Raw genomic sequence first — 26069 nt, forward strand, 5'->3', positions numbered from 1 at the left:
TAGTCTGGAATAGAAACTATAGGCCTACCTGCATTTTTTTTTAGACAATTGCATTCCAGTTGTTAGTCTAACAATTGTGACAGATGCGTCTCATAAATGTGTACAAGTATAACTTGCTATTAATTAACACGTAATGTCTTGAACATTGGGGGTCCGTTTAGGTTCTCAATGTAATGACAATGTGTTTTTGTCCAAAAGACAGAATTAAAGTAATAAAAATAAATATTAAAAAATAGACTTGAATCTAAAATAAATATGACTGGATATAAGGATGCAAAGCAGCATCAAGAATATCAAATATTATCAGTGTCTATGGTGCACGGTTACGGCTCTGCAAAAAAAGCCAATTTGTTACAGTAACAACAGAAAAGTTATCACTGCTGGGCCTGGGATAGCTAGCGGCAAAGCAATAGTTTACTGGTGGAACTGAAAAAGACACTAGTCACTATTGAAAGACTTAGGCTACTGGTAATAATTATGCCCTAATGAAAATATACTAGTTAGTTTTAAGGAATAAATGTGAACTGTTTGCTATTGAGTGAGATCACACGGATTTGGATGCATTATTGCACTCAAGGAAGCATAATGGTTTTCTTTTCACTGAACTAGTCTATATACCGAGTGTAAGCTGATGATGCTTATAGCTGTCTTGCTTTTGATGCACGTGGATGTTTTCTAGACAAACCTTTACTTTGACGCTTGGCCTGGAGAATTTTTGTTCGTTTTTCATAAGCAGAGCTTGCACCATTTCTGACTTGAAGAGGAACTGACATTAGCTAAAGCAGGTCAATCAGAGAGAGTTAGGGAGAGAGAGAGCGAGAGAGAGTGTGTGTGTGTGTGAGAGAGAGAGAGAGAGAGAGAGAGAGAGAGAGAGAGAGAGAGAGAGAGAGAGAGAGAGAGAGAGAGAGAGAGCTAACGCTAGAGAGCAGCCGCACTGCTAGCACTGCAGCCGAATGTGCTTTTATCGGCTTTCAAAGCCAAACTTCACTTATTATTGCGACTGAGGGAAATATTATGCATTCAATGCACATATTTAAGCATTCGTAGCGCTATATGGCCAGTTGGGGGAGTTCGCATTAGTGCAGGACGGTGTTATTTGTTTCAGATCAGAGCAGTTGAGCTGAGTTAGCTTAGCTATAGCGAGCAGCCAGCGAACCCAAGTTCTTCAAGCTCTTTTGCGTTTCGCTGTCAAGATGCCTGCGATGTTAGAGAAGGGCACCACTGAGATATCGGGTAAAAGAAGGGGCAGAAACTCTGTAAATAATCCGGCCAAAAGTTTTACTTCAAATGGGAACAGTAACCATTCATGGGAGGAAGGAAGTTCGGGTTCCTCAAGTGATGACGAGCATGGTAAGTCACGGTGGTAGCCTCGGTCCCTCTTCACAAGTTCATACACTTCTGATGAATGTAATTAGTCTATCTCATCTGTTCTTTTGTCGCTCTCAAGGTGCGGGCGGGATGCGAGTTGGACTGCAGTATCAGGCAGTTGTTCCCGACTATGATCCTGGTTTGTGACTTTTGAGTGTTGGAAGCTTTGACAGCACAGGGTGGATGGCGTAATAGCCTCAAACACTATTCGTTGTTGGAATAGTTCGTACGTTTAGTGCCCTTCATCTTCAGCAACAATAATAATTTAATTATATGTCTCGTTGGCAACCTATATTAAAAGTAGCCGGTTATAGTTCATAAAGATGTTAAAACAAAACAAAAGATAAAAGAAAAACTTTTGCTGGTTGATATTTGAAACTTGAGGTGAGGATAATCAGCACCTGATCGGTGTCAAACTGAAGAGCGTTCATTAAACAAATTTTTACAATTATTTTTCAACCTTTCCCTTTTACCTAATTTTTAAACGATTTGGCTTGGATGTATTAAAAGCTTTGTAGGAAAAGGCCTTTCAGTGAAAAATTGCTATTAGTAGTCAAATTGATTGTTTGAAATTAAACTAGATGGATGTGTTCTAGATGGATGTGTTCACTAATTTCTCTCTTTTTTGTCACCAGATGTAGCAAAGGCAAGCCAAGAGAGAGAAAATCTGGGAATGCTAGTGTGGTTTCCAAATCCGAGCATACCAGAGGCCAAATGTGAGTCATTTATGTGGATGTTAGCTGGCTGTATAAATAATAAACCAGCATAAACTGTTTTCTTATGCAGATATTGGCATTCTTTCTAATTTTACCATGTTACCCAGTGTTATTCTGACACTTAAGTGTATATTTTTTTGTTGTTGATGAATTGCTTTCTACTCACACAGCATAATACGTAGTTAGGTTTCTACAGAAACTGAATGCTTACACAATTTTTATCCGTTTAGCCCAACATGGGATAATTAGCCAACAGTTGAGTCTGGAGCGGGACTGTTTGTCCAACCAATGGAAGACAAGTGCTGTGTTCAGATCGCCAATGAATATTCAAAGAGGTTGTGTAGTAGTATTACTGTATAATGCCAGACATCCCACCCTGCAAAAACTCATTCCTGGAAGATGCATTGCTACAGAATGTTATATCATATTATTCATTCTTGTTATCCACTTAACACAAGTTCGTTCATTCAACAGTATTCATGCGCCAACAGTATTCACTTTCATGAGTCTATTACTCATGGAAGTGACAGTGTAGTGTGACGAAATAAATAGTAAATCCGAATGCAAGCAGTTCACAAGAGAAGCATTTGAAACCCATGATAATACCACGTAAAATGGTAATGTGTCTTTGCTGGTCATTTGTAATCGAAAACGCATCTCAATACCAGATGGAAACTGGGCTTCTCTCTCGCTCGCTCAATTTCCAGGATGTTGTATATAATTTGTGGGTGTTAAGGACCTGCTATTAATATGCCTGAGACTCTCAGACCTTCAGGGAGAGGTGGGATGTCTGTAATACTTTCTATCTTTAAAGATAGTATGTGAGATGCATAGTAATTCTACAGTTTGCATAGAATATTAGTAGTATGGTATTATAATATTCCTAAATTCTGTTTGGTGCCTCGTCTAGTGGCACAGAAATTCCACAATTCATCTTTAAATATTGGCTTAAATCATTCACTCAGTAGCGTTGAGGAGGCCATACGTATTAAATATTTTTCATTCAAAGAAATGTATTATATATGTAAAATAAATATAAATATTTATCTTTCAAGGGTTTTTAGTTTTATACATTTGATCTAATTTTTATATATGTTCTGATGATTATTTTTGTCCCTTTTTTGTTACAGTGGATGAGTATATTGCAATAGCCAAAGAAAAACATGGGTACAATATGGAGCAGGTAAAATTATTATGTTGACATTTTTGTAGGCACAATCAATGATTGTGATTGTGATTCAATACCCTTTTGATGTGTCTTATTGTAACTCATAAGATAAGGTAGAATATTCTACACTGCATTAGTTGAATGTTTCTTACAGCATCAAACATGAGGTGTGTTTTCAATTTTAACAGTCTTAAATGTCAGAGATGATGTGGCTTTCTGTTTTTAACAGGCATTGGGCATGCTGTTTTGGCACAAACACAACATTGAAAAATCTTTGGCAGATCTTCCCAACTTCACCCCTTTTCCAGATGAGTGGACAGTTGAAGACAAGGTGCTGTTTGAACAGGGTTTCAGCTTTCACGGAAAAACGTTTCACCGCATCCAGCAGATGGTGAGTAAGATGGCTGAGACCACTCTCACCATTAAAATAAATCATGCACTTGAGAGAATTAGCAGCTTCACAAATCAAAGTGATAATCAAACATGAGGCGCCTCAGAAATCCAGATTATTAATGGAATCAAGTCCTAAATTCTAATGCTTAGGCTCAACTACAACTGAATCAGTGTCAGCTTTGATCATGAATAATGATGTGTCAATATGGTATGTCCGATGTTTCCATCGCTGATGTGTTTGATTTGCAAATGTTTTTTTTTGTACCAGCTTCCAGACAAGTCAATTGCAAGCCTGGTTAGATTCTATTACTCATGGAAGAAAACTCGCAGCAAAACGAGTGTGATGGACCGCCATGCACGCAAACAGAAGAGAGATCGAGAGGAGAGGTCAGCATGAAGATATTAATAGGATGTTTGGTGTCTCATTTTGCGTTTGCTTTTTAAGAGTCTTGATCAAAGATTGTGCTGTCATGGAAAGCTAGCATGGTCTATTTTTAGAAAACAGCATTGTCATAGTTGAAAAGGAAATGTCATATTTGAAACTTTTATTTATTTATTTTTCATGTAGTGATGATGGAGAAGAAAATGGTCGCAAATCTCCAGGGGATGCTGAAATTGAGCCAAATAAGGATGAAAAGAAAGAGGTAATATAAAGACATATTTCTGCACATTATTATGTACAGATTTTCAGCAGTAACGTCTTAGTTATGCATTAACATAATTAGATAACGGGTGTAAAACTGTAATATACTTCAAATCACTTTTTCTTTTCTTATCTTTTTTTTGACTAAAAAATGGTTTTAGATCATTTTAACTTTTAGCAGTGCTGCTACACTTTACATATTGGACATCTATCTCATTTTTTTAAAGGGAACAGCTGGACTTGAGAAACAAGAATCAAAACCTGCAGTTGTGCAAAAGGTGCAATTCTAAATATATATTTTAAATCTGTTGAACCTGTTTTGTTAATGTGCAACTCTCATTCTCTGTACATCTTTACATCAATAATACATTCAATCTACATTAATAAACATGTTTTAAATCAATCAAAGATTCAAATGGCTCTGTTTGTTTCCGCAGCCAGTGAATATCGCAGAGAAGTCTATGCATGTTAAGAAGGAGGTACAGGGGCTTGCTGGGAGGAACCTACATAGAGCGAAGAAGAAACCTCCTAAAGGAATGCATTTAATCTCCGATGATGTGACGGCAATGTCCAGCAGCGGCCCGGCCGCAGTTAGTGTTCTGAGACAGCTGGATATGGAGCTCGTCACCATAAAACGACAGGTTAGAGTTTTATTACTTCTCAGCAACATAACTTTCATCTCAGTGTTTTATATTTTAGACTTTAGGCTGAGCTAGAAGTAAATCAGACAGACAGTGATGCAGTTTAGAAGTATGTTATAGTTTAAAACGGAGAACTTTGAAAATGATGCAAATAACCCTTATCTCTTGTTACAGATTCAGAGCATTAAACAGCACAATAGTGCCCTCAGAGATAAGCTAGACACAGGTTTGGATGAGTTCAGGCCATCTGAGGTAACAATATTCACATCTTTAGAATTCTTTTCCACCAAACATATTTCATAGAGGGCCATATTTTTATGCATGAATGTTCACAAAAAGATATAAATGTGCTTTGTTTTCCTCAGGCTAATCAGAAATTTAATACCCGCTGGACCACAGAAGAGCAGCTGCTTGCAGTACAAGGTAATTTTGGCCACATTTCTCAAGTCGTTGTTGGATAAAGAATGATTATTTAAATGACAAGTTTTAAACAGTGAAATTCTGGTCAATCCTCGGTTCCCTCTGTCAGCTATAAGGAAGTACGGACGGGATTTCCAAGCCATTTCTGATGTGATCAGCAACAAGTCTGTGGTTCAAGTGAAAAACTTCTTTGTGAATTACCGGCGTCGTTTCAACCTGGACGAGGTCCTGCAGGAGTGGGAAGCTGAGCACGGCGTGGAGGGACGTAAGGGTATAGATGAAGAGAAGATGGAGGTGTCATCTGAAGAGGGGACCACCCCAGGGCCTTCAGAAAACCAGACAGAGGTCAGTAGCTCTTCTACTCTCAATTTCCCATCAGTGCCTCTTAGTTAATGGGCTTTCCCACCAAAATTCTGCCTTAGATTCCAGTCAGGCTGAAAATTCTTGCTCTAATTGAAGGATGTTTTTCCTGCATCTGGTTTTGTCTCATTTGAGAAATTATATTTTTCAGGAACATACAGCAGTGGAAACACAGAACCCCTCAGTTTCCTGAGTTCTCCAACAGCGGTCAGACGAGCTCAGATCAGTTGATGTCGCAGCTGTGCGTTAGAGAGGCATTAAGGCTTCAACAGCCTCAAGTGAAGCCTCTTCGTAATGGACATTCCTCCCCTCAGCCCTTCCAACTCTCTCTCTCCCCTACTAAACCCTGGACTCTATAACAGGTGCTACCGCATGGGAGCACAATCTTCACCAAGCTAGGAACTTAGGACCATCGTTATAGTCACTGCCAACAGAAGTATAGTTTCTGTCTGGTGCTCCAGCAGTTCTCCGCAAATGGTAATTGGTCTGTTATGGGGGAATAAAACACCCATATACCCATCCCAATGTCACTGAACAATGAATTGTGGTCTTGAAAGATCACTTGTCTGAAGGAGTTTAATGTCACTTGACCATCTCTTTTTCTTTATATATTCATAGGACTTTGATCTGGTCCAAATCCAACATCCCTTTCCAGTTACTTTTTTATTACTGTAGCATATTATCTAGTTATATGACTTGTTATTTTGAACGTTTTTTTAAATTTCGTTTTTTAGTTGATGTCTGGTTGGAATTTTAAGCTATTTATTTGCATAAAATTGAATAATTAGAACTGCACTGTATATATAAAATTACATGCTAGTGTGGTTGAAATTTAAAAAAAATGTAATACCATTTTTATTATTCTTTTAAAAAAGAAATGAGAATAAAAATTGTTCAAGTGAATTGGTTTAGTATTAGGTCATTTTATATATATATATATATATATATATATATATGTTTAATCATGGACCCTTGTACATGGTGTATTCGAAATGCATTTGTATCTCGAAAAGTTTCTTGGCTGAGGCTGATGACTGTAAGAACAGACAGCAAAGTGTTGTAATGGAATGGGGAGTTTTTTTGTTTTTTTTTGCTTAGATTTTTAAAATCTTATTACAAACTGTTTTGCATGCATGAACAGACTCTTCTTCATGCAAAGGTCAAGCTTTTCACCCTCTAATGGGTGTTTAAACATATATGGATTGCCATGTGTAGTTGAGAATTTAAAAATATGGCAGCACATCTAAATTTCTACTATTCCATGCTTGATGTTTTTCAATATGTCCTTAATTATTATGTTGTTTGGAAATCAACGGTAGATGAGTTCATATTGTTTCTTTTGTATGTTTAATTGGAAATGGAATAAGTTATTATTTAAAATACATGCGCACTCACTTGTTTCGACCAACTTTTCCCTTCTAATAACTAATGGTACCATACATGTGTGAACTCCTTTTAAACTTTTGTGTGCAGATAACATGTACATGGTTGGGGTGAAATTATGTGTGTCTGTGTGTGTGGGTGGGAGCTAATGTGGTCATAAACTGTGGCCCATATATATTAAACCTAAGGGATTTATACAGTCAAATGCATTGAGTGTTATTCAACACATATACATAACATTTTGTTATATTTAATCCATTATAAGTTATTAATCATTAGTTATAATATGTGATAAGAAGCTTGGAAGACTATTGGTGGTTCACAACAGGTAAAGCGTAGGAATTTGCAAAATTCTCATAGAATATTGTAATAATAACTTTGATGTAATTAAAAGGATAAAACTTGACTTGAATTTATAAGGATTGGAATAGTTATAAACACATGAATAATACAGTAAACGACATCAGGGCAACAAACATTGTTGGGTTACTGGTGGGAAAAATAGCCTCTCCATATTGTGATTTTTTTGTAATTAGATTCTAGCCTAGGTTAGATTCTTTGTAATTAGATTCTAACTAATTTGATATTTCAGTAATTTTGAACAGTAATGTAACAAAAGCCTTTTACAGTTAATCACCTAGCTGCTACTAGAAACACGTGGAAAAGAGCCGCTGGCTGAAGTGAAAGCGATTGTATTAGGGATTGGAATGAGCTCTGGCGCCACCCAGCGGGCAGACGCCACACCACAGCCTGTTCTTTCTCTATGGCGTCCTTTTACAACCAGCTACAATTTTTTTCATGACGGGGATTTCCTGAGGAAGTCAGACCAAGGGGGCTTTCCAGTTACTAGGCTTGATATCAACAGCACACTGCCACAGTGGCGGCTTCTCTACCTATTCGTGTACCTCAACCGAGCCGTTTTTGGAACATTCCGATGTCAAAATGACCCGATTTGATCCTATGGCCGTTGTTGCCTGTTTGAGAAGCGAGGACGGAGCTGTGGCCGCGTAAATTTGGACGTTGTTGTCTCGGTGTGTCTGTCATATGAGTGGACCATCTGTGGCTCCATTCGTGAAATTCTTCAGAGAAACACGGTTGGATCATCGGACGAGATCGTTGATCAACTGATTCATGTAAGTGGATGGCTATTTCACAGATCCATATGTAAAATGACATGTAGCTCATGTTAGTGAAAGGTAAGATTAGGCAAACCCAAAGTCTATGGGCTCACCTACAGTGATTAAAGTGTGTCCTGCTTTGATCGGAGATGTTCACCTGCTCTCTTAAACGTCTCCAGGACAAAGATGGGCTCTTTGGGCTCCGATTCATCAAGTTATGAAACATGTAACGTTAAAGCTATCAATATGTTAACAGGTTAAATCCTGTACAGCTGTCTTCCAAATCCATGGTAGATGAAAATGATCTCACCTTTGCATGTATAGTGTAGCCTACTTTTACTCTGCTTCTATTATGATCATCAATGAGATGATTTTAAAGTTAAGGGTCTATAAATTCCACACGTTTTATGTAGGCTTTGTTGTATAAAGATGGTATGGTCTATAAACTTAAGCCTATATAACATTCATACAGTGTGATCTTTTAAGTTTTTTTCTGCTCTTTAATCTTCTGTGGTCTTATTCCTTGGGGGCAATACCTAACTTGCAAAATTCTTGCATGATTTAGGCCTGTACGCTACTGAGATGGAAAAAACCATGATGGCATACTGTATTCCACTGTTGGATGCAGTTTATGAGACTGGGTCTACTGCTGTCTTACATATCAAATTTTAATAAGAAAATATTATTTTTTAGCAGTATATGACTTTTAAACTCTATTCTTCTGACACAAATTTAGTATACTAATATTTATTTTTTCCCCCCACAACAAATAGTGTCAGGTAACCTATTTAGAACTGATCATTAATAATTGTTTTATGTATGCTTTTTTTGCACAGTATTAACTAAAAACAAAAGCATCCAAACATAAAACGCAGTATTTTGATTCTAATAATAAGCTGTATAAATAGTGTCAACTAATAATAATAACCATCTGTAAACTGCCGTTCAGATGTTTGGGGTCGGTCAAATCTTTTAATGTTTTTGAAAGAAGTCTCTTACACTCACCAAGGCTGCATTTATTTGATCAAAAATGTTTAAATATTATTACAGTTTAAAATAACTATTATATTTGAATATATTTTATAAGCTTATGGCAAAGCTGAATTTTCAGCAGCCATTACTTCAGAAATAATATGCTGATTTGGTGTTCAAAAAGCATTTCTTATTATCAATATTGAAAACAGTTGTGCTGCTTAATTTAACAAGTAAGGGATTTTCGTGGAAACCGTGAGACTTTTTTTCAGGATTCTTCGAAGAGGAAATTCAAAAGAACAGTATTTATTTGAAATAGAAGTCTTTTCTAGCATTATAAATGTCTCTGCTGTCATAGATACACAAACTAGTATGTTTTTTGCCACAAGCTCTGGTTTCGAATTGTGACTGTAACATAATAATATTACTACCTTGAAGAATGGGCTATATGAAATGTATCAATAAAAAGTGAAGACTGATAAATCAGGAAATTGTAAATATCATTCAAATTGATTCAAATCCGCTGATGAAAAAAAGCCAGTTTGAAAATCTAAACCAGTCCAACATGTGTGCTGCTGTGTGCAGATCAAAACTGAGACCGTTTGAATCCAGCTTAGTTTCACTCTCAGAATAACACAGTAAAGTGTTGTGATACACTACAGGGAACATGCATTTGGGGTTTGATTTCAACAAAAGTTGGAGCAGGCTCTTTTTTTTTCTGAAAGCAGAAGGTGGCTGAGAAGATGACATAAGCCTGACTTCTTCCTTTGCATTTTCACACAAAGCAACCCCATTACTTTTAACCCATCACACCTTAATCATATGTTCACATGATCTGAAATGGTGTTTTATTCCTGTAAATGACCTATGGTAGTCACACATGCCTTCCTCTAGTAAAAGGTCAGGCCAGAAAGAGGTGATATTCCCCTTCTTAGTTCTCTTTCATTTTTGTTATGAGATCTCCTGCAGCGCAAATACATTCAAAGAATCCGTATTACCTTGATGCTTCTCAGCTCTAAACTAACAGTCTGAAATGTATTGTGTTACGCTTTTCACCTGCAGCTCTCTCTGGTATTATGTTCTTTATTACACGGATGCTTGCTTTACCTTAGCATTTCTTAGTCTTGTCATTTTCGTTCTTGGTTTTAAGTGGCGTGTTTTATTTTGAACAGTTTTATTACGTATAAACTGCACTGATATTATGAGACATAATTTTGTCGTTTATCGTGCTTTTTTGGGACACATCTATCTAAATGATAGCGTTAAAGGAATAGTTCACCTTTCTTTCCTCATTTACTCTTCATCATGTCGTTCCAAATCTGAATGACTCCATAAAGTGAAAGGCTAAACGCTTCATTCATTGAATGGAGAAAAAAAAGCAACTTAAACATTCTCCTAAACCTCTCCCTTTTCACCAAAAAAAGGTCATGCAGTAAATGATTTTTGGGTGAATTCTCCCTTTAAAACTGTGACTAGGTCACAATTTCATGTTGTTTAACTGCATTGTGCAACCGCAACGCATTTACTGTTAAATAGTTTAGGGTCAGGAAGATATTTTTTAAAATATATGAGTTCTTTAATTCTACAAGGACTCATTAAATTGATCTAAAGTAGCAGTAAAACAAAAGATTTCCATTTTCAATCAATTATGTTCTTTTGACATTTTTACTCATCAAGGAATCCTAAAAAATGGATCAGGGTTTCCACAAAAAAAATGCTAAACGGCACAACTGTTTTTAGCATTGATAATGATAATAAATGCTTCTTGAGCATCAAATCAGCATATTCGAATGATTTCCGAAGGATCATGTGACACTGAAGACTGGAGGAATGGCTTCTGAAAATTCGGCTCTGCCGCCACGTGAATAAATGACAGTTTAAAATATAACAGAGAAATTTTACTTTAGAATAATATTTCACAATGTTACTCTTTTTACTGTACTTTTGATCAAATAAATGCAGCCTTGGTGAGCATAAGAGAGGCTACTTTCAAATACATAAACAAAAATGACTCACCCCTAAGTTTTGCGTGAAATATGAATTTTTGTTCATACAATTAACTAATAATTTAGATAAGGTCATATAATTCCTTGCATAAACAATAGTTTACTAGCAGCTGCCTACCGACTTTTTGCCTTAATGGCTGTTTATGTGTGTGTGAATGGGTGTGTGTGTGTGTGAATGGGTGTGTATGTGTATTGTCAGCAGTGACAGAGAGGGATGAGGCAGCAAATGGAAAAGCCCCTTAAATATTCCTGGAAATCCCTAGAGAACTGCACGTTCTGGTCAGCTACCAGTACATGGATTTTTATTTGCATGGATTTTTATTTGTACTCTGTTGAATATTTTGTTATGCATACTTGAGAGCATTTTTTTTCTCTCAGAGTTTGTGGATTATTTCAGGGACGGTTTTATTCTAAATTGTAGGTGGTTTTATTTTTTACCTCAGCGTAGTGCGACGTGAGACGAGAGATAAAGGTAGGGAAATGCCTGTACCTTAAGTAAAACAGAAACAAAGTCAGGGACAAGATCCAATAAAATTTCCAACAAAACAAATTGGGAATATTCACTTTTGTTTTCATGGGTGACTCAGTCACAGTGTCTGTCCAGTAAGGATAGAACTGGAATAAGTTGAGCTATCGTTGTCATTTTACAAAAGGCATGTTGAGCCATGTAGTGTGTTTGTGAAACGCCCATCACTAAGGCTGTAACGTGATGTATATGTCAGATGGGATTTAACATTTCTTCCTGAGAGTGTGAATAATTTGAAGGGTGTGTTTGTGTAAGAGAGTGTGTGTGTGAGCATCCCACATGGCTGTCCGAACATGGCTGTCATCTTCCCCCCAAAAGCTATTTATCTGGGCAAAGCAAACCTTTAATCATTTGAAGAAAATGTGAGTGGTGTTTGCCTGTCCAAAAAGTTTTATTAAGGTTATGTTGCTATATGGTCTCTAGCATATTCTGCTTGTTTGCTGGTAAAGCTGCTCTAATGGCAAAAATTACAATTATTTTGGTCAATATTGAGATAATGATTATCTAACACCATTACTCACTGACTTTGAAAACATCATACATTTATTGACCTTTTATTGAAAATTTATTGACCATTTATTGAAAAAAAATCCATGAACTTAATTATGTTATTAATATTTAAATTATAGTTCAATTAAATAACTGAAAAACAAAGAAAAACATTGCATAGTTGTGTTTGGAGTCAATTGTTTTATTTGTGACTAACGCAATGAAACATACCAAATTGTGCAGACATAATTTTTGGCCAGGCTGTCATACAAAGAAATAATGAACGCATGCATAAAGAGAGAACCAACAACTGATTATGTTGTAGTTAATGTATGCTTTTTGCATGCTTTTCTATCCATTTTGTTTTATTTCCAAAGGAAAATAACTTTGATAAATACCACTACTCTTACTTTCGTGTGTGTGTGTATGTACAGTGCTTAGCATAAGTGAACACACCCATGCTAAAGTTGACTAAAAAGAGGAATAGAAAATCATCTTTTGGAAATTGATCTTAATGGCTTAATTAAAAAAAAAAAGAGGAAAACTCCAACCTTTAAGGACACCAATTTTCTTTGTGAATGAATTATGTATCGTAAATAAATAAATGTTCTTCCTTAAAATACAGGGGGCATAAGTCAGGAGACCCCTATGTTAAATTCCCATAGAGGCAGGCAGATTTTTATTTTTAAAGGCCAGTTATTTCATGGATCCAGGATACTATGCATCCTGATAGAGACAAACTTTCAGTTAGCCTAATAGCTGGTTTGATTTGCATTGAGAGATGATCTTATGGAAAGTAGTAACCCATGCCAATCTCTAGGTATGGTGAAGGGTATGTGATGATGTGGGGCTATTTTAATTCCAAAAGCCAAGGGAACTTTATCAGGTTGCATAGTATCCTGGATCCATGAAACAACTAGCCTTTAAAAATAAAAATTTGCCTGCCTCTATGGGAATTTAACTGGGGTGTCCTGACTTATTCTTCTATACACAGAGACTTTTCAGTACATTCACGTTGTTTTCAATTCACACACATTCAGGGTAATTTTTTTCTGTCATGTGTATAGCTGTTTAGTAATTCCGAATGGATCTGTGTACTATAGTAGGAATTTAATGCATTTAGGTCAAGGTGGTTAGTTTTTTTTTTTTGGGCATCTCCATGTCTTGTTTGGCATCGCAACTTTTGTCTAAAATGTAAACAAGCTCTTTGCTGTTGCACTGTACACATACTAGGGATGGGCATTCGATTAAATTTTCTTAGTCGATCGTCGGGAGAATTAACGATCGACTATCGATTAATCATTAATATTTTTATATTAATTATTTATTTAACTTTTTATAAATTAAAAATGCAATGAAAATACAAAAATACAGCGTGCTTTTCCTCGATGAGATCTTTATTACAAGATGATCAACTTGTAGCAGTTAAACTGGACGTTCGGTTAGGCTAAACATGAAGATACAGTAGCCTATGCGCTGCGGTGCTCTAAAGCAACGGAACCTGCAGCTGCGAGTTGGCGTTCTTAAACAGAGACCCTCGTTTGTTCCAAAAATAATTTTAAAAATCATGTTAAACAATAACTTAACCAAAAACATCATAATAGTTAGATCTGACAGGTTTTGTCAAAATGTAACTCAAAATTATCCAAGGCACGGAGTCGAGAAAGAGGGTGAGAGAGATTTGCCTACAATCAAGGCTAGCTTGATTAGACTACTTAACAAACAACCAGTAACTCACTTCTGCCCTAGTCTACTGATTTTTTGTTGAGAAAGATAAGCATGTTGATGACATGATCTGGGGTCAGACGCGACCGCAACCTGGTGACCGTCAAGCCTTGACTCTGCAGCGCGAGTCTCCGCAGACTGCGCGCGCGCCTCCCCAAACGGACGAGGCGTTTATACTCGACGCGCTCGCCTGTGAAACAACACCGAATACCGCAAAGACGTCATTTTTGCCGCGTGCACCTTCGTGCTCGTGTGGACGCGTCGAGTGTAAACAAGGCTTCAGTCCAGCCGCCGAAAACACCCGCTCTGAGTGGACTGACGTTGCCGGGATGCACAGTAACTCCGCGCTAACGTGGATATTCCGTTCACTTTCCACTCACACTACGCAACGCAACCAGCATTAGTTTAATCGATAACAAATTAACGTGATCGACGAAATTCTTAATGATCAATCATCGATCGTCGATTAATCATGCCCATCCCTAACACATACTATACACTGTAAATTCTGAAACGTTTTTTTTTCTGTAATGTATCCTATTGTTTTTTGTGTGGGCTTCGGTGTGCAAACTTTTATTACTACATTTATTGAAAAAGCTTGCAGAAAATACCCTTCAGAATCTGATGGTTTACTGTGTTAAACAAGATAAATGCTGTGCTTAATTTCACGATAAGGGTGTGATTAAATACAAAAATATTTGTATTTATTGACAGCCCTATGTAGGCCCCTGTGTATGCTCTACTAAATTTGATCTACCTTATTTTTTTATATATATTGCATTAATGATTAGTATTTTTATATACTGTATATCTATATATATATATATATATATATATATACATATTATATTTTTATTTATTTTTTACATAAAGATTATAGAAGTATGTTTGGTCTTTTATCGAGGGACAAAGAGTGCGCCACTCTAAAGGAGAAACTGAATTTATACAAAACAAATTTGGTGCATCATTGCGAAAAGGAAGGTGGATTTGTACACTTATGGAATTTTTCAGCCATTTTGTTCACCAGGCATAAATCACGAAGCTGATTGGTTAGACAAATTTCTAGAAGATTTTGCAGAATGAGTTACATCCTGAAGTTTGCTACTTGGTGCTAGTAGTTTATTCAGAACTGTGAATATGCCTTGGCAAACAACAACAATAATGTTTTGTCATCAAGAGCAGTTGTTTTTCGCTGGGTGCTATAGGCCGAACTGTTTCCACTGATCTATGACTGAGCTTTAATTTCCTAAGTCAAAATATATGTTTACGAGGTTTCCTCGCATTCATAAAAATGCACCATAAATACTTTGAGTTTCCTTTTGTGCCTTAAAGTCTCTGTACTGGAGAAGAGGCATGTGCGGTGGGGACCAGTCACTCTTGTGGAATAACTGTGGTGTCCTCTGCTTAAAGGAATTCTAGCAGTGTTCAGCAACGGAGCTGGGACCTTCCTGCATGCGTGGTTAATGTGTTGCTGGTTCATAGGGGAGATATTATTAGAGCTAGAGAGCTATGCCTGTTATGAAGGGATTTCCCAGCCCTGAGAGCTGCCGGTCAGGAGCTGTTGATGTGGCAATGTAAGCACAATGTTAAAGCATCGCCTCAATGGCAGGCATTAGCAGATGAAAATGGAAGAGGAGATGACTAACTTTGATCTAGCCTCGGCTGGAGACGTGAAACAGGCAGAGAAGCAGAAGCCAGACGACGTTTAAGAGGTTAATGGGTCTGACGACGCCCGCATCACTTACTCGTATAGTCAAGATGATTCAGTCACTGCTTACTTTGCTGTCATGGTTTTCATAAGCAATTATGAAATGACAATGCTGACATCATTTTATAAGAGTGTTTTGTGTGTCTCAGACTGGAAGATTCATAAATAGCCTACTGCTTTGAATTATATTGTTTGATAGAAAATCCGCTTTTTAAAATATAATTGATGATTATTTATAGAATAATAATTAATTGTAGTACAATGATACATGATAAATTGGGATGTAACTTATTTTTAATTTACATTATATTCTTGATATTACTTGATTATCAACTTATCAGTATTGACCAGAATTGTGTTTTTGGCGCATCAACAATAAAAACAATAAAAACAATGAACTGACCTGTATTTTTTTGTACACTGCCATTCAATGTAAGATTTTTTTTAAAATAAGTTTCTTATGCTTACCAAGGCTGCATTTATTTGACCAAAAATGCTGTAAAAACTGTAATATTGTGGAATATTACTATTCAAAATGACTTTATATATATATATATATATATATATATATATATATATATATATATATATATATATATATATATTAAAATAGATAGATAGATAGATGGAAGTGTGTGTGTGTGTGGTGTGTGTATATATATATATATATATATATATATATATATATATATATATATATTTGTAATTTGTAATTTATTCCAGTGATGGCAAAGCTGAATTTTCAGCATCATTACTCCAGTCTTCAGTCACATTATTATAATATGCTGATTGGTGCATAAGAAACTTTTATTATCAATGTTGAAAACTGTTTTGCTGATTAATATTTTTCTGAAAATAGTGATCTTTTTTTCTAAAGTGTATACTGATAATATTGATCAGTTTCATGCATCCTCGCTGAATAAAAGTATTAATTTATTAAAAAAACAAAAAACTCTACTGACCTCAAACGTTAGTACCGGTATATTCCTGCTTTTCCTCCAACCCAGCTCATACATTTCTCTCCCTTTCACCCATATATATATATATATATATTATTTATTTATTTTTTTAAGCTAATTTCAAACATTTGAAATGTCCCCAGCTAATGTGATGAACTACGTTGATGGTTCTTCTACTAGGACACCTGTATGAACTTGAGAGGAACTGACTCATTCATCCACTAAAATCACTTTGGGACCAGTAAAAGTAATTACAAGAGTGAAGTTAGACAACTGAAAGTCAAGCATCATTTGTTTGCAGATGTCACTTGGCTTGATATATTTTTGACATTTTAAGTGCTTCTTAAGTGTCCAAATGCTTTTGGGGGCCTCAGGTAGTCGCACCTTAAATCCATCAAACTCTTCTGAATCAATAAGATCGGAACAGTATTCCTACTAAACACTTAACAGCACTTGTGTTCTTGAACAATGGCAGCGAGGCGGCCACAAATTGGTGTTTGACAAGGGGGCCTGGACCCAATCAGGCAACACAGCCTATTCCGTTTTAGTTTCAATAATGTTTCCCAGACAATTCAGAATTCCTGACAGCTTCAATCTGGACAAGAAAGGAATTTAATGTGCCAAAGATGACAGTAGACTATCATTTTTTTTTTTGTCTGTTTGGACACGTAGTAGTAAATCTGTTTTCATATTTTTGCGAGTTTATGGTGAACTTTTTATGTAACTAAGACATTCAGCATTTCAGTTTTCTCATGTACATGTCATGGGTGAGGAGTTAGACCCTAATCTGTTTGTTTCTCTTCAGGTCATGTCCGCAGGGCGTAATGTGGAACAGCAGATTGCCCTGCAGCAGCGTCCGCCATCTCTTGCTATGCCCTCCATGGCCCAGCGGCCCAGGTCCGAGCCGGGCTTCTTGCCCCTGCATGGAGGCTTCAGGGACCGTTTTGTCATGACACCTGAGCCCAAGTATTGCTGTGAGGCCTGCAGGCTAGTGCTCTGTATACCTCGGCAAACTGAGTGCGGACATCGCTTCTGCGAGAGCTGCATCACAGACCTGCTCAGGTGGGCGAGGGTTCATTAGTGAGGTTTATACGAATGCTCTGCTGTAATAATAAGAAAGCTATCACAAGCCAAAGAAAAATCCAAGCAATTTCAGATAATTTATTTCCAACATATTTCCTATTCAGATAGTGTCCATATATTCTTTATTTGGATTGCATTTACACCTTCCATTTCAGTGTGTCTCGGACGATATAGATAGCACTTGCCTGCACAAAAAAATGGAAAATGGAGTTTGTTTTTACCGAAACATTTCCATCAGTTATTCTAGATGTGTGATGATGTGTTATTTAAAGTGTTTTAAAATGTATTTGAGAGAGAAACAAGATATTGTAAGTGTAGTTCAGTGGAATGATTCTTGAGAGGTCATGTGACAAATGCCAAAGTTGCAAGGTTATTTTCACATTGTGTGAGCAGAATACATCCCTTACCTCCTCCAAATGTTATTTCAGTAATTCAAATCACACCACAATGTTTATGGGTGCATTTACACTTGGCTTTTACTATGGATAAAGTAATGTTAGATTGTGATCCGATCATACTGAAAATGCATGTTAATGCCAGGTGTCAGTGTTGCTAAATATGATCTTAATCAGGGGATCTCCACCGGAAAACTTCCAAGATAACAAATGATTTAAAATAACACAAAACAAACATTAAATTCAGCTAAAAAAAGATAAAAATCAAGATATTTCTCATTTTAGTTTAGTTAACAACTGATTTTTTTTTCTTTGAAGAACCATGGTTTCTACTGTCTTGAAAAACCTGAATAGATGAGGTAACCTTATTTTTAAAGTAAGGTTAAAGTCATTAATTAATACAATTATAAAACTAAATTTTTCTAGTTATGCTCTAGTTATATATATATTTTTTAAACAGTTCTTTAAACAGATCCTTAATCCTTATCCAGTAAATCACAAACAACTGGAAAGTCATGGGACGAATATCGTTGTGGACAATAGGGGGGCTAATAGGGGAGTATTGCGAAATAATCTTGGGGTATTCCCGGCATTTTTTATTTCTGAATGTAGGTCATTTGACTACGGATAAAATTTGCTTACAGTTGGATCTAACTTTTTTTTTTTCAGTAAGCCTAACCCAGTGTGTCCAGCTGATCTAGAACCACTCTTTGAAGATAAGGTAAGAAAGTGAAGCCAAAACCTAAGAGGACACACCCACTCCGTTACATATTAAATCTCACTCTCACAGCTCCAAGTGAAAGTGACGTGGGCCATATAACAGGCAGCACTCAAAATATCTCTCTTATACAGGCCATGTAACGGATGTGTGTTTGTTTTTCATTTGATGTCAGATATTCCGGGATGTTTGCTGCAATAGGGAAATTATGGCTCTGAAGGTCTACTGCCGAAGTGAGAAAAATGGATGCAAAGAACAAATAAGTTTACAGCGGGTCATGGTAAGTCATATGATTCTTAGACACAATAGTCTACATATTGTATGGTAAATTCCTCCTAGAACCTGCCTCGAGCGCAGAGAAATGTGAGCCTAGGCTTTTTATAAGTGTGAGAATGGGGAGTCTAGTTTTATTTATAGTTTAAGCGCCATGAAAGTTATGTTTATGTAGAGACTTTAAGGCAAAGTTAGGCCACAGAATTCAGATTGGTCTCTCTCTTTTGAACAGGACCACTTGGAAGTTTGTCCGTACTATGAGGTGCCGTGCCCCTTGGGAAAATGTAAGGAGAAGATGCTGAGGAAAGACATGCCCGAGCATTTGAGCCGCAAATGCAAACACAGAGAGATCACCTGTGAATTCTGCAATCACAAGATGGCCCTCACTGAGTTACAGGTAACGCACATTGTCCAAAATCCCCCAGTTCCCATAAAAAGGACCTGAAATCTAATGGAAAGTACTTAGAAATTCATGAGGTCTTTTTTTCGGTTGTCATTGAGTTTTTTTCCTGGATTGGAATTAGTGGACATCTCAGTTCCTCTATGAGAAGTATTCCCCTTGTGTTCTGTCATTAATGTCCCATGACCTTTAAGTTTCACATTTGTACAAGGAACTTAGGGGAATCTCCCGTTATGTTGACTGTCATTTAGAGAATGATTGATGTGAGTTTTCACTTCAAGAATGCTTTCTGTTTTTCCGCCTGGTTAATCCTGTCATTATTACTCCACTTTAATCATGAGCATCTTGAATCTTGAAAGTGTGCAGCATACAGTATATATTTTTAGCGCATTTGAGTCTAACAGTCGTCTCTCTTTACAGAAACACAAAGAAACAGTCTGTCCTGCATTTCCTGTAGCATGCCCTAATCACTGCTCGTTTTCTTCCATTCTAAGAAGCGAGGTAGGCTTGGAGTGCACTGAGCATTACGTTTGATTTACTAACGTGTGTGTTTGTTTGTTTGTTTTTAAAAGCACGAACAATTATGGTAACATTTTACAGTGAGGTCTCAATTGTTAACATTAATGAATGCATAACTAACATGAACTAATAATGAACAAAAAATGAACTAATAATGAACAATAATTTGCTTTAGTCTTTGTTAACATTAGTTCATGAAAATGTTTATATTCATGTTAGTTCCCAGTGCATTAACTAAAGTTAACAAATACAACATTTGATCTTAGTAAATGTTGAGATTATCGTTAGCTAAGATTAATAAAGGCTGTATAAGTGTTGTTAGTTTGTGCTAAGTAATGTTGTTAACAAATGAAACCTTATTGTAATGCTACCAAAATTATTTGAGTTGTAAATGAAGGGTGAGGGCAGATGAATTGTGATGTATTTATAAAATGAATTTGTCTCCTATAGCTGTCCAGTCACCAGCATGACTGTCCAAAGGCCCAGGTGACCTGCTCCTTCATTCGCTACGGTTGCACCTATAAGGTGACTTTCAGGCTCTGTTACTTGACCAGATATTGATATTAAATGACATTCGAAATGTACTAACACTAGCAGTACTGTAGTACTTCAATTTTGATAAAAAACTTAATTTGCTTCGAAATGTAAAGTGTGTCTGTGTGTGTGTTAGAGAGAATACATATATATATATATATATATCAAATTACATTTTACAATTTGACAGTTTTAACAGTTTTAAACAGTTTTAAATTTGTACATTAATATATCAACATAATAATAAAAAATATAGAATAAAATAAGAATTTAATATGCAGTATATTATTGTTGTTATTATGTTGTTATACAAGTCATTATTTATATCTGAAATTGTTGTAGTTTTTTTTCTTTGCAGTCTAGACTAATAATATGGTTGTAATTATTTTAAAGGGGCTGAATCAAGAGATGAGAGAACATGAGTCCAGTTTTGCATCTGAGCACCTGAGAATGATGACAGTCAGGAACACCACACTAGAGGCCAAGGTATAACAATCAACGCAGATTTCATAAACTTTATATTAAATTTAATTTATTTATACACGTTTTTTTAAAATTATATATTTATAGTTACAGTATTTAACATATCAGAAATCTTTTAATAACATCAGTTTCCGGTGTGAAAATGAATATGCTTTTTCCTGTTCATATTTCCTTCATGCATGCATATACACTAATTAATCTCTCTGTGTAGGTCGAGGACATTAAGAGCGAGCTGATGGAGCGCTATAAAGTTCTGCCCAGCCTCAGCAGTCGTCTTGCGGAGGTAGAAACGCAGTATGAGGAGATGAGAGAAAAGAACAGGCAGCTGGAGCAGAAGCTAGTCAGCATGCAGGTGAGAGCCGTCAACAAGTAGTGGTTTTCTTTTCTTTTGAGTCATTTGGTGAAGATAAAAATAACTTCTACTTTGTATAAAGTGAGGCAAGTCTGCTGTACTGTGCAATACCTCTGTCTGACACATGCTTTTATAATTCAGTGCCTTTGCTTTATAACATGTCTTCTACAGTTGGCTCAAAGTCTGAGACCACACTGAAAATATGGGATTCACAATGTAATTTAAACCTTGAAATAATTAAAGTTTAGGATTTTGAACAATTAAAGAAACATTACAAATAAGAAACATTTAAGATTTCTATGTCATTAATTAAATTAGTGAATATATGTTTTTAAGATTGTTTATAATAATAATAATAATAACAATAAATATTTTAGTATATTCGATTGATTTCAGAAGGATCGTGTGATACTGAAAACTGCTGAAAATTCAGCTTTACCATCACAGGAATAAATTACATTTTAAAATTAAAATGGAAACATTTTATTTTAAATTATAATAACATTTCACAATATTGCTACAACCCTAAACTTTTTAATGGTAGTGTATGTACATTCAGTGTATGTACAATGTAAATTGTATACAATTTATTAAATATGTATACATTGCAGTTATGTTATTATTGCTATTTTCATGTGCAAAATAAGTGCATTAAGATTTGACTTTTTTTCCAAACTTCTAATAAAAATATCTTAAAGGGGACCTATTATGCCCCTTTTCACAAGATGTAAAACAATTATTTGATGTCCCCAGAGTGTGTATGTGAAATCTTAGCTCAAAATACCCCACAGATAAATTTTTTATAGCATTTTAAAATTGCCAAATTTGGGCTTGTGCAAAAACGCACCGTTTTAGTGTTTCCCTTTAAATGCTAATGAGCTGCTGCTCCCGCCCTACTTTTCCGACGAGAGAGGTCCTCTGTATAAGCAGAATCATGTAATAAATAAACCTGAACTCCTGTAGCGAAACGTCATCATTGATTCCCAACAGACTTGGTCAGCGGTTTTGCGTCTGTCTGGCAAGCAATATCTCTTGTTTGGCTGCTCTGTTCTGATGTGCTGTCCTTTACAAATAAAGATTCCAGTATCAGCGCGATAAAAAAAAAAAAAAAAAAACATAGCTGGACGGACTCATGGTGCTATCACAAACTTTATAAGTCTAACTTGTTATAATGAGCTTGACAAATTCAAAGGCAATTTGGAAAACAAACGCGTAATACATACTTCTAGATGTGTAGTTGGCACTGCTACATCCTTCAGGAGCAACTTTTTAGTAAATAGATAGAGCTATGTGGATTAATACATCCAGCTACACAACACCGACAACGCTTGGGAGACATTCTCGTCAGTGCAGCAATGACAGATGTGTACTACTCTCAACTCGCTGTGAACTCGATCAGCGCGGTTCTATGTTAAAACGGCAGTGTCTGTCAACACTCGTGGGCGGGGCCTGTGGCTGTAGTGACGTCACTAAAGCTGCATTCTGAAAACAGGTCGTTGGGAGACACTGCTTATGATTTATGGGGATTTAAAAAAAAAAGGAGTGGGTGGATTTTTATCACTGTAGGGTGGTTGTGTACACACACTGCCAACACACATTTATGTCCCAAAAGTGAATTTTGCATAATAGGTCCCCTTTAAATTACCAGAAACTCGGCTATGACATTAGAACCTTTGATGAAAACCCCCTTTTTAAACCGTTCTCTATATGTGTTCATGTGTGTAGATGTTGATGAGCGCTCACTCAGAGAAACTGCTTGAGGTTGAGATGGAGCTGCGGGAGCTTCGTCCACTGCGGGCTATGAGGGATGAGGTGGAGGCTCTGAGAGGGTCTGTGGAGAGCATGCGTTCAGTTGTATCTTCTCTCGATTCGGGTCGTGTTGGCTCCAGTTCTGGTTCTCACACCCTGGGTAAGAATGCCTCAATATATGTGCCTCAATTATTTTTTATCACAATATATTGTACAACATTGATGATTTCAGTTAACACTTTTCGATACTGTCATCAGGCTCCTTAGAGCAGCAGCTTTCACGTCACGATGACATGATGAGTGTCCATGACATCCGGTTGGCGGAGATGGACCTGAAGCTGCAGGTGCTAGAGACGGCCAGCTTCAATGGTACCCTCATTTGGAAGATCCGTGACTACAAAAGGCGGAAACAGGAAGCCGTGGCCTCCAAAACCCTCTCGCTCTACAGCCAGCCCTTCTACACGGGCTATTTCGGCTACAAGATGTGTGCCCGCGTTTATCTCAATGGGGATGGAATGGGTAAAGGCACACATCTCTCGCTCTTCTTCGTGGTCATGCGCGGGGAATATGACGCCTTGCTGCCTTGGCCATTTAAACAGAAAGTAACATTAATGCTAATGGACCAGGGGCCGGCACGGAAACACTTAGGTGATGCCTTCAAACCGGACCCCAGTAGCAGTAGCTTTCGCCGGCCCACTGGTGAAATGAACATCGCCTCAGGCTGTCCGCTCTTCGTGGCTCAGACTGTCCTGGAGAACGGAACCTACATCAAAGACGATACCATCTTCATCAAAGTGACTGTAGACACCTCTGACCTCCCGGACCCTTGAATCTTGCGTCTTCATTGGGTTCAGCTAATATCGAGTCACGCAGCCCTCCTAGCCAAGACTTCGCTTGAGAGAGGAAGAACCCAGGACAGGTTTGGATTTATAACAGTCCGAGCCTTCAGCTTGTGCTCGTGCGTTGGTGCGCTCTTCGGGAAACAACAGTGCCTTGCTGGGCCTTTAGTTACAGCCTTTAAGAGGAGGTTTGAGCAAGTGAAATCTCCCATGTCAACCACATATAAGATGAAGTGAAGAGTAATACGTCAACTCTAATCAAGCAAGAGAATGTTAATGTCTCTGGATCTCCAAGACAAGGAGAAATGAAAGCGAATGATGTGTTGGTTGACTAACATCCAGCCCAAAGTGAAAGAAAAAGCTGTTTACACTCGTCAATTGTGTCAGCCTTCAGTGAGTGAATGCGTTTGAGACTCACCAAGTAATCTCTCAAATTGGTTTTTAAGTCTGCAAGGTAACCCTTCATGTTTGGTAATCATGAGAAGTTTAGTATTTGGTGGTTTTTTGGTGGTTTTGTACAATATGCAAATAAGTACTTGAGCTGACATCTGTTGTGTTGTGGTGGTGTTTTGAGAACAGTTAATATGGAGAGGAGTTTTGTGACTAGAAAGTCTTGTTGGTGAGGGCAGGGGTGGACGTGTTTCTGTGTAGTAGTAGATATAAAGGACCTGACTATGGAGCATTCATGAAGGACTACATTGGCACTAAACAGTGAACCTGCAAGGGTTCCATTGTCATAAAGCAAAACCTCAGTTTTTATGCATGTAAAACCTATTCTTACATGACTTAACCTTCCCTGCGTTTACCACTTTGACACATTATTTTTTGTAATGTTCTAATTAATAGATGCTATGCATCAGAATCTATTGTCCTTTTGTGTTTTGTATTTTATTTTTTAAAACAGTCTGAAATAATGCCTTTATGCCTCCAGCCATGCTGCCAGAGACACATACAATAATCCAGATCATTTTTTCATGGTAGGGATGGTTTTTGCACAAGTATTGTTTGAATGTGTAATATATGTATAAATATATCAATATAAAATTGTTGAAAAACATTCTGAATTCTGTTGTTATGGATATGTCAAGCTGATATACAAGAGAACTGAAACTTACCTGACTATTTTTGTAATCAGGCAAATCTCTTGCTAGAAATGGTATCAATTTAAAAGTGTTTTTCTTCTGAACTGATACTATTACCTGAAATGTTTTTTTTTTTTTTTTTCATGAAGTCTTATAATTGGTCTAGTAAGTGGGTTGCAATCATTGAGTGTAAAGCTCAAACAAAAGTTTTAATGGAGATACTGGTACACTAAAAATTGTATTACTTAATAATGCCTTATCTGTATTCATCAACTGGATACAATTTTAAATCCGTTTTTGCTGTTTCTGTAAAATGGTCTTAATAATGCCTTACCTGTATTCATCAACTGGATACCATTAAGAAAATTACATAACATTAGAGGTCTTAAGCAATAATTTACACCTGGCTAATGCCATTAAGAAACATTGATGACATTTGATTTAGAAATGAACTGGTTTAAATTAAACTGGCTTAAAAATGATTTATTACACCCATCCTAGCTGACCAATTAGGGATAACAACCGGGCAGCCTAAACCACGCCCATTTTAATGTAATCCGCGCCAAAAATATATATTTCTATTAAGGAGCATGTGGCATTTTTGTGACATCTCTTTTTTTTCTCTTTTTATTTTGAATAGATAGAATAAAATATTTTAAGAAATATATAAAATGTTAGATAACAGATAAAAAAAAACAGGTTTTTAAAATCGTCCACATTTGAAATATATTGGCCATTTTTTTGGCCCTTTCAGTGGCATTTTGCTGGTGAATTTCTGGCCCTAGTTGCCATTTAGTCTCTCTAATATAATAAAAGGCTATGTTATTTCATTGCTTACCACTAGGTGACGTAAATGCACAAGCCTGGCTAATGGAGGAGTAACTTGGTCTGTTCTGTAACTTGGTCTGTTCAGCTAATATAGCGCGGAATTTCAGTCACATTGGAACAAATTAAAAGTGCGCCAGTCCATAATCGGGATTTATTCAAAACAGATACACTAGTAATGTTTATCTGCTTTGTTTTAAAATGCTTTTTTTTTTTAAAGTT

General features: G+C 36.6%; 2 protein-coding genes across 3 annotated transcripts; both read left to right on the top strand.

Moving 5' to 3' along the window:
- Window positions 1–881: 881 nt before the first annotated feature.
- rcor1 (REST corepressor 1) lies at window positions 882–7297 on the top strand. The gene is made up of 13 exons (XM_056234049.1): window positions 882–1350; window positions 1448–1507; window positions 2004–2084; window positions 3215–3267; window positions 3482–3643; window positions 3914–4032; window positions 4214–4289; window positions 4516–4566; window positions 4726–4929; window positions 5104–5181; window positions 5295–5352; window positions 5459–5694; window positions 5861–7297. Exons 1-13 carry the CDS (start codon window positions 1194–1196, stop codon window positions 5900–5902), a joined length of 1377 nt encoding a protein of 458 aa, XP_056090024.1. The 5' UTR covers window positions 882–1193; the 3' UTR covers window positions 5903–7297.
- A 580-nt stretch (window positions 7298–7877) lies between these two features.
- Window positions 7878–24998, top strand: traf3 (TNF receptor-associated factor 3). Of its 2 annotated transcripts, XM_056234045.1 has the most exons (11): window positions 7879–8225; window positions 17401–17657; window positions 18743–18794; window positions 18967–19071; window positions 19297–19461; window positions 19885–19965; window positions 20434–20508; window positions 20911–21003; window positions 21212–21352; window positions 23078–23261; window positions 23360–24998. In XM_056234045.1, exons 2-11 carry the CDS (start codon window positions 17404–17406, stop codon window positions 23929–23931), a joined length of 1722 nt encoding a protein of 573 aa, XP_056090020.1. In that variant the 5' UTR covers window positions 7879–8225; window positions 17401–17403; the 3' UTR covers window positions 23932–24998. The 2 variants fall into 2 exon arrangements, with proteins under 2 accessions (XP_056090021.1, XP_056090020.1); XM_056234046.1 differs by lacking the exon at window positions 19885–19965 and having other exon boundaries at window positions 7878–8225.
- Window positions 24999–26069: the final 1071 nt, after the last annotated feature.

The sequence above is a fragment of the Rhinichthys klamathensis genome, unplaced genomic scaffold, assembly GCF_029890125.1.
Source record: "Rhinichthys klamathensis goyatoka isolate OS25496 unplaced genomic scaffold, OSU_Roscu_1.1 h1tg000387l_1, whole genome shotgun sequence".
NCBI lineage: Eukaryota > Metazoa > Chordata > Actinopteri > Cypriniformes > Leuciscidae > Rhinichthys > Rhinichthys klamathensis.